The sequence below is a fragment of the Gasterosteus aculeatus genome, chromosome 7, assembly GCF_964276395.1.
Source record: "Gasterosteus aculeatus chromosome 7, fGasAcu3.hap1.1, whole genome shotgun sequence".
NCBI lineage: Eukaryota > Metazoa > Chordata > Actinopteri > Perciformes > Gasterosteidae > Gasterosteus > Gasterosteus aculeatus.
In genome coordinates this window covers 26,244,172-26,256,960 of record NC_135694.1, presented here as the reverse complement: position 1 = coordinate 26,256,960, position 12,789 = coordinate 26,244,172, and the positions used below count along the sequence as shown (strand labels likewise).

Below are 12,789 nucleotides of genomic sequence, written 5' to 3'. Positions count from 1 at the left end.
CAGTAAAATATAAGATGAATGAAAACACAACCGCTAAGGTCGATCGTCGGCGGTGACCAAACCTTACCGACATTCGGCACAATCTAAATATCGCTGTTTAAATTAAATAATCAGTTAATGATATCAATGAACACTATATTGATATTTAATACTTAACTTCCCCACCAAGGTTCTATCTCTGGGGCACACAAGTTGTTTTTGTCTTTTCTCTGAAACAAACCGAGCCGAGTGACAAGTCTCATTTATCACTAAATGTTACTCAACGTTTGTTAAATTCAAACAAATATAGGGCAAGTAAATGGGGCAATTTGGGAGGACTTTTTTTAGTTGGATAATCAGTCCGTGTCCATGACAATAAAGGGACATTTCAATGCGATGGTGGACAGAGAAAGACTTTGTCTGCAGTGGCAGTATTTGCGGTTCGGGTTTTGCGTTTCTTGAGATTTGTTAATACAACAATCGTATAATATCACCAGGCTTATGTTTTAATAAACTCTATGTGGAGATGTACTAAGGATAACGTTCTCATTAACCTGTGCGTTACCTTCCAGGCGGACTGACTTTCTGATTTCACAAGCCTCTGGGGAATGAATGAGTCATGTAATGGATCTGTAACACTGCAGGGCACACGTCACATTTTTCTTTTAAACGGACTGAGATGACTTCATAATGGTTGATTTTCGGGAGAGGAGAAAGTCTCCCATCAGCGTCACAGACCGGCGCACCAATGATGTCTGTGTAAAAAGGAAATCTGCTGCAGTACATCACCGCTAAAGACCCCCCCAAAAACTGGTCTAACAGAGACTGACATGTGGCAGACAACTGTTTTATAATGTCCCACACGACGACCATGACTGACTCTCAATTGCTGCTAATGTTTGATGTTTGTACAGTGTTTCTAAACTGGGCACAACCTCAAAATGAATCTCCACGGCCTCCACAGCTCATGCCGAACAGCCTCTGCGCGTCTCCGAATGGCGGCGGCGAAGCGCAATAACTCAGCCTCTCCTCGCCGCTCATTAAAAGAGAGCATTTTAATGGACAAATCAGCTCCTGCGGGACTTCAGTGGGGCTCCCAGGGTGGAGATTGAGAAACACTTTCCCCCTCAGAGCAAATAAATACATCGGAGCTCTTAAGTCCTGACGGCCGGAGAGGCGGTTAAATAACACGTGGGGGCTTACGGGACGGATCGTTGTTGAGTGTGCATTACGGCCTACACCTGCTCGCATTTGTAGCTACAGTGTGTAGAAGTTAAAGCACTCCAGGCAGCGCGACTCACTCTCATGTTCCCGCTGATGTCAGCGGAATCTTTCTTTTGTCTGTCCGGTGCATCTTGTGTTGTCTGCGATGTCTCCGTCCTTTCAGATGAGGAGTCCTCACGGAGGGTCGCTCCTCTGCGTCGGTAAGACGCGCGTCTTAAATATAGTCTATAAAATAAGTAGGTCAGCGTCTGTGCCGGGAGCTGCGTTGGTCGTGTGTCTCACATTTACAAAGTTCTACATCTCCTTCCACCTCAAGATGTGAGCCTGCCAATGTATCACACTTATGGAATACAAAGATCAAGAAGATCAGCTCTTGTTTATGTACCTTCAACTGTACGTGCCAGTTAGCTTTACTGTTGTTATCATAGTCATTATTGTTTTTTTTCAATCATTCTCTGTTACACATTCAATTCGATCTGTTATCAAATGGAACTTAGACCACATCCCGAAGCGGTTAATATCCTCCGATTACTAAATACATCTTGCGTCCACTTGCCTGCTGTTGAGCTCAGATATCAAATGGCCCAATGTGGTAGTTGATTTGACTCCTAAAGGTGCAAAGAGGCCCGGTTTCCTCAAAGGTACATTATGTTCTCATCAAAGTATCGAGTGAAGAATTGGAATTTGAAAACAGAGAACAAAAGTTTTAGCAGATAATGTGTAATTAGCCATTTCCATGTGAGCTAACTGAAATTCCCAATATAGATATAACAAGCTTAGTGCATGTTTTATCACGGAATAAGGCAAATTAGAAAAAACGTCATGATGACTGAATCTGCTGATTGAAAATGGACTCTCAGACCTTTGTAATAGCAAATTGGTAATACATTTTAGTTCATTTGGCATTTTTCGTCTCATTCTCCTTCAATCTGAAACATGATTAAAAACAGCATTAAAAACAGAGTGATGCAACCTGCTGTGTCTCTCCTATTCAGTTAGGACAGAAAGCTCTGAAATGGATCTTTGAATGATCCCATGTGTCCTTTTTTATGTATCTGGAACATTCAATGGTCATTTTCAGCCAGTTTTGACAGCCCGACTGCAGAGTGGCTCACATGTCATCACACTGATTACATTGCGACCTATGATGTGTTTCGTCGCTTTCAATATGCTCTGTTTGTTTATTCTGACACAATAAAAGTCCCATTCCTGAGTGCAGACAGCCGAGTGTATTATGCTGTTGTGTAGGTGTTAGGTATTGATCCGACAACGTATAGGATTGTGTGTGCGTGTGTGTCCTACCTTGACAGGAGAGATGTGTGTGTGTGGCGTGTAGCCATGTATGGCCTCCATGGCGGCGAGATTCTTGTCACTCATGTGAAGCATCTCGGCACTTTTCCCTGAAGCCAGATGTGCTGGACTGTGCTCTAGGGGGGGCGTCTCCTCATCCTGGTACCTGTACTTCTGCAGACACACAGACACGGACGAGGCCGTTAGTCGTTGAAGCACGGCGGCGTGAATGCCAGACTGCCTTCACAGAGCCGGACTTTCCACCTCGAGCCGAACGTGGGCACGCAAACCCTGCATCATCACATAACGCGTGTGACACCTACGGGTGCCGAGCGACGGCACCGCGGAGGCCTCAAGTCTTTCCACTGTGCGTGGAGCGAAGTGATCGTCCTCCACAACCACACACGCAGCGAGCTAGACCCGTGACTCACAGCGGCAGAACAACACGCAGCACCCCTCCCCCCCCACACCTCCTGGTATCACTGACTCCCCTACCGATGGCCCACACCTGGGCGGCCTGCCAGCGGCCCACCGTCCACACATGGCATGTTTCATCACGCAGAAATCTGCATACGGCGTTTTCCATTAGCGGCGCGTCAAGAAGGCGGGCAGCGTCACAGCGGAGATCTCCCACACTGTCCTGTGAGTTATTTATTTATTTCTAACGTCCCAAAGCCCCCCCCCGCCCGCCCCCTCCCATCCCCCTCCCGCGGGCTGATGATATGCTCTACTGCACTGCAGATGCGAAGCAGCCCACTCTGAAGACAGAGACATTTGGGGGCGTCGTATGAACGTTTTGGTTGTTAAGCCCGGTGGCCCGGCGCCGCTACCTCTCCCCCGGTCTCATTTCTTTATTTTGAGGGACGGAGGTGCATCACCGAGCCCCGTCTCCCGGCGAGCTGCTTAGCAACCGGAGCGGAGCAGAGATGGCGGAGCCACAGTCGGGGCTGCCAGCGTCGGCCCTGGATCGCATTACACTGAGACAGCAAGAGAGAGAGAGAGTGAGTGCAACAGAGATGGAGATAAAGGAGAAAGTGAAGTGGGGGGGTAAAAATGAGAAGAAAAAAAAGAGAGAGCGTCCATAAAGTGAAGCGCAAAACAGCAGGGAGAGAATGAACAGAGCGCTGATTTTGTTGTGTCACATTACAGGTTGATAAGCAGTCATTGATTTTCCTTTATTAGGCACTGCAGAGGCCTCGCAGGACTACATTAACATGAACAGATTAAATATTATGTAACCACACTCCACGTGCTACCTACACACGGTGTAGTAGCGAACTGAACAACTGCTGGTTGATTAGCAATCTCCGTATAAACCCTCCTAAGATTTATATTAAATGAGAAAACATTGAGTTAGTAGATATTCATACATTACATGAATCACAGTTCAAAGCAGCCCTGGGCCCTTTGGTCTGCGCTGCCTCCCCCTCTCTCCTGCATGAACAACATTCATGCTGCCATGTTGCCTTCTGTCCCACTGTTGGGGGATGTGCCAGTCACCGCCTATGTGTTACAAAGGGTCCTTCTGCAGGAAGCTTTAGGTGCGTTTCCTCTGACCACGGACAACGATAATTATCGCTGTCTCGCGTAGCACAATAATACACTATGATACGCAAAGATTGTGTCCAAGATCCATTTTTTTCCCGAGGTAAATTAATACTAATTTCATGGATCCTGTTTGGATGCAAATGCTGCTTTTAAGATTGGGAGCTGAATTATGACAAATGCAAATTCTATGGATTCATGTGAAGATAAGGAGCCTTTTTTCTATTCAGTCAGTAAAGGTTCACGACAGGCTTCCAACTAGTTAATTGCATTCGTCCAGCTGGCGTCCCAGATATCAATCAGTGCCTCATTAGATATCTTCAATGAACCGGTAGCTCAGAGTCCTGAGAACCTTCCTCAGACGACAACACCTTAACATTGACCTTTGCATTTGGTATTTTTCCTGGTCGGTCCATATACATTTTTGTATGGACTCATACCAGCAACTGCATGATTGTTGTAGCTCCAATAGTTAGAATAGATATCTAAACAATGAAATCATTGAAGACAACACTAAAGGACTTTCATCAGAGCACACAGGGTTCAGCTGGAAGGTCAGGTGAAAAAAAAACAACCCGTTCACATGCCAATCACAGAGCCAGGTGTACAGGCTCCGCCTCCTGTGAACTGGAGCCTTAAATCCGCTGAATGTGGGAGGTTTACAAGTACTTTTGGTAATGTTTGAAACAGTTTATTACTGTTGTATTATTTAGTTAATTTAGTTCAAAACAATGAATGTGCCTCATATTCACATTAAATGATCTTAACTTGAACAAACAACATCTTTGCTATTATAATGTAGTTTGATCTCAATTTGATTCTATGAAAACACTCCAAGTATTATCTTATTGCAATTAAAGGTATTAAAGTTGTAATATCTTGCAATTGGAAGATTATTTCCTTGACTGTGTAATAAGAGTGAACTGTATTGTTCATTAAAATGATGGTGAAAATAGCAACAGGCAGAGATACTAACACAAAATACTTGCAATTCACAGTTATTAATAGAAAGGCAAATAATAGAATGAAATTGTGTTATTCTTTTGTTTTGATGTATACACTTCCAGTCCTACAGTTACATTATTAACTAGAAGACAAAAGTGATACAATACCTCACAATTTCTGTTACAATAAACATAATTGAACACATTGTGTCACTATAATTTATTTTTATAAGGTTCTTAACAACCTTTTACAATCTCCCTTAGAGACCCAGGCCTCTAATCTACCACTAAAACAAAATACGTATTGTATTAGTATATCACCATGGACGTAATCCAGCAGGACGTACTCTCCCTGTTGCAATGGTCAAATTAAAGAAAGTCTCCACTGGTTCGCTGCTATTTGTTGGTCCTCTTTTACTATAATAAGAAGTTCACACTGTGTGGCTGAATGAGCTCTTCTTGTAATGATTATACAAGTTATACTTAATGTAGAGCAAATGTCAAATTCTATCTACCATCATCTCAATTTGTAATTTGTAAAAGGAATAAGCTTGAGCTTTTAAAAGACTGAATCCAACCTCACCTCTCAGGAATATCATACTCAAACTGCAAATGCTTTTGATGTGCGAGGCGTTAATGGAACCACACAGAGCTTCTCAGGTGCAAATTAAAAGGTGGCAAACTCCCCACTGTAACTTGACATGTTGGAAGCTTTTCTGAGTTCATCTTGCATTTTATTTAATGACAATTAATCTTTTTTTTCCTATATTTGGATTAACATCAACTTTTGCTGCTGTGATGAACTCATGGGGGATTTTGTGCTGGGAGTTAAGTCTCTGTGACGTTTCACAGCGCTGTCGGACTGAACTATTCTTGAAACGTAGTATTATGCAATAAAATACATCTCCAATGAAGTAAGAGTGCTTTTGATAAAACTGAATTTAAATGAGTTGTATAAATAGACGTTTAAACACGTGTTTAATTTAAACACAGCGACTAGCAATATGTATTCTGTTCAGACAACTGCTACTGAAGTATTGTCAGAAACCAAACAGCTCATACATATATATATATATATATATATATATATATATATATATATATATATATATATATATATACTTTAAAATGTATATCACCTGATTAATTGTGACATCAGTTTACCTCTCTATACATATGTTATGTACCCCACCTAAGGTGAATATTTCACCATCCTGTTTAAAATCAGAATGTCTATAATAAACACATATCATTGTGATTTCCACTTCAGCGGCGTGCCGATAAGAAAACAGAGTTTCTCCCAGATGTTCACGTGAACCTTCATTTTCCCTCTTACGACCCGTCAAAATCACTCCTTGTTTGATTTTCACTCTCGAGTGTCTTTTCAAGCCAGAAACACCAAACGCAGCTTTCATCTCATTTGCATTATCACCACTGCTGTTGCCAGACAACGCCTACAAGTACAACTGATACCCTTTTTCTTCCCGTGTATGTATTCCTCAGACGACAGAGAATCCACTCATCTTCTGCCAGTGCTACCTTCAGACTGTCCTCCAAGGTGCAGCAGCACAAGGCGTTGGACGACTGCAGGTATCCGTGTGTGCTGCAACAACAACAGCAGCACTCTTTACAGTCACCATGGGGCAGAATGCTTAAAACGGGACCAGGAGGGATTTTAACGTAACAATCACATGCAGGTAATATGGGAAAGTGGGGCTGCAACAAAGAGGAGCATCTTGTCCCCCCCAACCCTCCTCCCCATGGAGTCGCTCTAGATTCACCCACTTTGCCCACAATCAGGTTTTTTTGGGGCGTAGTCCCTCCGCTCTCTGTGATGAAAATGAACAGCTAATGTCTAATGAAAGGAGGAATGGATGTGCGTACTTATTTATGATTCATAATGTATTGTTAATGTATTATCTTATCCAAGAATAAGAGGAGCGCAGCTTTGTTTGGGCGATTATTGAAAGTGGAGCCTCCTGGGCTGCTGAGCGATGGTGTTTCATCTTTGGTATCACCTTGACTGCATTAGTGCTCAGTCCCACAGGGAGGCAAACAAGGTGCACATCCTGCCCAGTAGCACAACTCGAATCATCCAACGACGACTTTGATCAGACATGTAAAAATACTTACAGTCCCGAACAACGTAAGACTTTCTCTAAAAATAACAACGAGGTCCCTAAAGTAGTGCTGGGCCCCACCAGAAGGCTTATGTTGCTACAATGAAACAGAAAAGCCATGAAAGATACATGAAGAAAACTGTTTTTCTTTCTCTCTGAGCTCATGCTGCACTCAAACTCAACATTTAGTGGTCCTTACATTTCAGTATTAAATATTTGCTTGTTAAATTATGCTCAACTAACCCAAATGAGTGAGATTCCAAGTCTCAGTTCTGTGGAATGATTCATCATCGATATGACCCACACAGATGTATCACGCTCACATTTAATAATCAAATTAGAGTCATGGATACAATAAATGGTGCGTGCTCGGCTGCAGTGCTTAGTCGGGGTGGAGGGATCCATCTTGTCTTGTCTGGAGTCTGTTTTCACAGGAAGTTCATGCTTATTTGTATGATAAATAGGAAACATCAAACTAAGTGAATTCATGGCAATTTGCTTTCCTTTATCTTGCCCAATATTGTGCTTTGACTAAACCCTGTAAAACTGACCTGAAACAACAAATAACCGGCAAATATTTATATTGCTTGTATGTTGAGGAAGAATACGGCTTCACGTCTTTGAGGATATTCATCAGAACACAAACAATTGTCCCATTTAACACGCAGCCACATTTAATAACTTAAAAGTATTGATTGAAATTCCACTTAATCTTGTCATTTACAGGTTATGTGACAACCGTTCCCCCAAAAGTCCCCTCACAGGTCTCCCACTCGCACAAAGCGCAGTAATCTTCATCACTGCCTCCCCTCCCCCCCGACCGAGGCATGCACACACCAATTTTATGCTGAGCACATACATTTTCATGTATGTTGCACTTGTGGTGGGAGAATGTGGTGTTGACCCTCCCCCCAGCCCTCTGCTTAGTCCACACACACACACACACACACACACACACACACACACACACACACACACACACACAGGGAGGCCATATTAACATACAGCAGAGTGAATAAATAAAAACATACTTGCCATAATGGCAACAGTGGGCGTTTTCTTTTATGTGCAAATAATAGAATAGGACTCTTCATGTCAAAATGTAACATCGCAACCAGACACACACACACACAACATACAATAACTCTTTAAGAGGTTTATTCCAGTGGGTCTAAATAATGAAAAATCATTATCACTTTGGATACTGGCCATGCTGACATGCTTTTTCAAACCGACCTTGTGTGGGAGTTTGTTTATGACCATGGTTGACGTGTCTTTGACTTGCATGTTGCTGTTCACTTTACATGCAGTCACCCTGCATCTAATAATAATAAAGTGCTTATTTATGTTTAGAATTAGGAAGGTTCATTCCATGGAGGAAAAGTAGGTTGATTCCGTCCGTGTGGCACACTGAGGCTGAATATGGCCTCAAAGGATGATGATGCATGTCTTTGCCAGGTGCTGAGCGAAGTGGGTTTTTAATTTATGTTATTGTCTATTAACTATCTGCCAATATGGGTAAATTAAAAGTCTACGTGATTAATCAAGCAGTCCACCATCATTTCTTCAGCCTCGATGTGCTCGCCTCAAGGTTTTTACAGGCCAATCGCGTACCGAGGCGAGCCGTCTTTCAATAATATGCTCATTGTTTGACGTGTTTGCGAGGGATCCTACTGGGTGTCGGTGTGTTATAGCTTAGTCTCCTGCAGAAAGCCCGTACACGCATCCTATCAGTAAGATATTGGGGGTTTTTGCACTAAGATACAGTAAGGTCCATTTCTGTAAAGTGCTACTTCCTCCCGCAACCTGCACATCCATTTCCCCCCCAACACCAGCTGCAGTATTAGATAGCAGATAAGCTGGGAAGAGCAAGTTAGCAGAGAAGCGGCGACCCCGAGTGCTCCAGTTTGAGACCGGAACAGAGCATCAGCAAATATCTGCTGCTGCACACTGTTGTTCCGCGTCTCCCCGAGCTTACCGTCAGTGCCGAGGCTCACTGCTCGTAAAGGAAGGATGACTCAAACAGCAGGATGAAATGGATCGAATCCACGGGAGGAAATGTTTGTTTGCAAAGCCGTATAAAAAAACAGTTACAGTACGGGTATGAAATGTGAAACCAGCGGCTGGCGCGCAGGAGCCCTCACCGCACGTTGCAGTGCAGCAAACCGAGCCACCTGTGCATTGATATCACCTGCTGATGTCACCCACGTGGTTACTCTTGATCGTTTGATTGATCCGCCGGTAATGGGCGAGAGCAGCTTGTCTTTCCTGTCCATTTTCCAGTTGAGACGTCCGAGAATCGATTGAGAGGGGGTGAGGTGATCATCGATCTGGATATTGAGATGACGGCGCACGGATCCCTGCGTCGTGAATCATTCATGACATTAATAATCAGTTTGCATTTGAACTCCTACCCTTAGTTTACATCGTATGGCCTTCTACGTAGGCACTGCACTCAAATCGTAGCGTGAAGAAAAAACTTCAATGATGCAGAACTATACGTCTTGATTAAATGTTGTTAGGCCATCAATGAGCATTAAGCAAGAGGACATAAAAGCACTGCTGAACGCTCCCAACCACATAAAGACCTTAATTAAGATCCTGAGTTGCAGATGACTGAAAGGCCGAGTGCTGGCCTTGGTTTAAGATCCATGGCTCTGCAAACAAATAACCTTGGAACATCCTTGTGGGAGGACGGTGTCGTGTTGACTGAGAAATGGCATGTATTTGAAACAGATATACGGCATGTATAAGAATGTGGGAAATGAAAACAACAAGGGGCAGCTGGAACAGGATGGAGCAGTAGCACGCATACTCATACTGTAAGATCCGGCCAAATTAAATTCCACCCATAACCCACCACAAGACTACGACAGACTGGATCCAAGCTGTTTGGGGGCTACTGAGCCTGCTGGAGAAATGGGCAGAGCAGGTATTTGGACACTATGGCACCTGATAAATGTCCATGTTGACGTGCTGATAATAATCGTGAAGTTTGGCAATATTGAGATGTAGCTTAGATTAGAACAATGCAAATATGCCAATGATTATACATGTATTTCTAGAATAACGGTTCATATTCAAAAGCATGAGATGCTCATAGCTTCAGGTTCAAAATATGCTAAATCTGTTATATCCAGCGTTGCATACTGTAAACCAAGCACATCCATTCTTATTGACTAGTTCATCACATTGAATCAGCTTGTTCAGGCTAAATGAGCTACATTTCACTGTATTGTTATGATGACTGTGGCACCTTGTGGGAGGACGGTTTTAATATTTTTTTTCCACAATGAAGGCGTGGAGTCTCAGCTGGAGATACAGAGGAAGATATGAGCCAGCAGGGAGTGAGGCGGCAGGGACACATTGGATTATGTTGGCTGGTGGTACTCAACACTGAGCACAGCGGGACCCTTTCAGGAGCCCAGCAAGCAAACCCCCACAAGAATGTACCCAGCAGAGTCTCACCAATATAGAAATGCTCCTCGTCTAAAGATAATCACAAATAATGATGCATATCAAAGATACCGCCTTAAATGATGCAATCGGATTCTGGCAACGGGACGGAACACAAAGTAAAATGCCTGAACTGAATTAACAAATGATCTGAGGCTCCGTACACACATGTACACATCCCTTTTGGCAAGCATGTAGGGACACAGCCTGGACAGAGGACACCAGTGTAGTCAGATTTGGCTTCAAAAAGCCAACAGACTCGAGTGCCATGTGGAGGGAAACTTTGAGCTTGGTGCCATACTGGACCTGGAGCTGTGTGGGAGGAGCATCTGGTATGTGATGGACAATCAGTGAATGAATGCTCTCTCTCTGGACATAAAAATAGACACGCGGTTGAGATGAAATCTTTAGTGAACACAGTGTGAAGGAGCCCCGCTTGGATCCATCGGTGGGGGTCTAACACAGAGTGGGGACGCCCTTCTTGTTTCTCTCTATTGGTGCATCTGATGATGAATGATATCTAAGTGGCCCTGAGCAATTCCCCAAGGTCAAAAGCACACCGTGCATTTTGCTTTGCTGCCATGCAAAGCTGTACGTTAGGCAATCAGCACCGTGAGCCGTACGGTTAGCACCGACGTGCACCTGCCCTGCACCGACAGGACGACTTATGGCCCCCTCATAGCGATGGAGATCCCATTCATTAAATACCAGTAAGCGTTTGTGGTGAAGATCAAAACGACAGCTGACACTGAACGACCATGCATGCAGAGGATGCCATCGTGATCGGCCATCTATGAGCACGACAAAAAGCGACCAGGCGCTGATGTACAGGTATGGTGTGAATAAGCAGGTACCTGGACGCGTTAGAGAGAGAGAGTATGTGATCAATGTGCTAATTACTATTGAGAAAGACGCGGTTCAATGAACCCCCACAAATGGCACAAACCCAAACGCGCTATTTCTCACAAAGGCCTCCCCTTTTTACACAAACTATTTATCTACGCTTGTGCAAACTATTCACATCCGCAAAAACTACCGCTTCCACGCCTCGCGCGTCTCCGTGACAGCCGCTGCGCTGCAACCATCGGCTCGGCTCGCAAACCCAGGCTTACCTTGCACCCGAACATGAGGGACAGGGTCCGGTTGCTGCAGATGACCTTACACTGGCACATGACCGGCGACAGACACTTTAAACTCCTGACGGGCAGAGACATCAGTCCGGAGCGTCGCGCCGCAGCACGGACCAGCAGCTCGTCCCGTCCGCCCGCCGCGCGAATCACAGCCGCGGCACGAATACGCCGAGAGCCGCGGCGGCTGGATGGGGAAGGGGAGGTGTGTGTGTGTGTGTGTGTGGTGGGGGCGGATGCCCGGTTAACAGGCGGGATTCCCGGTTGGCTGCAGCGGTGCTCGGGTCCGCCGTCCGCGTGCTGCCTCAATATCACCATAATAATCATACATGTTTGACGCGTTTAAAGCGTCGGTTCGTCCGCCGGTTTAACACTGGGAGCAGCAGTCATGATTTGTACCCGTGCAGCACACCCCTCCTCCCCCCTCTCTCCCCCTATCTTTCTCTCTCTCTCGCTCTCTTCGTGTTTGATTGACCGTAATACTGGATGCGCAGCTGGAAATACAAACGCGACGGCGCGTCTCTTTGGCGTGCAGGTAATATTTGTAAGTAACATCACAGTATCACGCAATCACGCACGGATCTCAAGCGTGTGCACGCTGGGGGACACGGAATGGCCAACATCAGGCGGCCTGTTCCTGGAGCACATGCTTTACAGAGGGAGCACCGCGACCCCTGTTGGATCTTTAGAAAAGTCCTCGGCGAGCTGTCCAGGGTTCTGAAGCGTTTTAAGTCACGTGGACTCGATGGCTACAACGTGTGCCGGTAGCAGTAAGCTCTACTTGTCATACAAGAGCTATTTAAATTATTTATATTAAGAGAATATTTCAATGTACATTACGATTTCATGTGTTCCTCAAAAAGCACAGTTGAAATATAATAGTTAAACCGTTTATTTTTTTAACTATTTTTTTAGTTGTCTTGTGCTGAAACTGAAATTTTAAGTTAAATTACAAGTGTTAAGCTATTCTGACTCTCAAAAGCAAATCAACAGTTCCAGTCGCACGTTTGGTCTCATTGATCTCTTACCAGATATATTAGCTCAAACTGTCTCATTACTGAAGTTAAAAACTCATATTTATTTTCCAAAAAATTCAAAAGAAAT

The 12,789-nt window shown here is 44.3% G+C and overlaps 1 protein-coding gene across 6 annotated transcripts in view; it reads right to left on the bottom strand.

Moving 5' to 3' along the window:
• Nucleotides 1-12,789, bottom strand: part of LOC120821910 (disks large homolog 4) — a 49,272-nt gene that overhangs the window by 20,812 nt on the left and 15,671 nt on the right. For 2 of the 6 annotated variants that reach the window (XM_040181011.2, XM_040181015.2), the window contains exons 1-2: nucleotides 11,671-11,860; nucleotides 2,506-2,667 (exon numbers count right to left, since the gene is read on the bottom strand). In XM_040181011.2, coding sequence (XP_040036945.1) covers nucleotides 2,506-2,667; nucleotides 11,671-11,772 — 264 coding nt within the window. In that variant the 5' untranslated portion in view covers nucleotides 11,773-11,860. Of the gene's footprint in view, nucleotides 1-2,505; nucleotides 2,668-11,670; nucleotides 11,878-12,789 lie in introns of those variants that run through there. The other 4 variants (XM_040181014.2, XM_078106763.1, XM_040181012.2 and 1 more) reach the window with 3 other exon arrangements.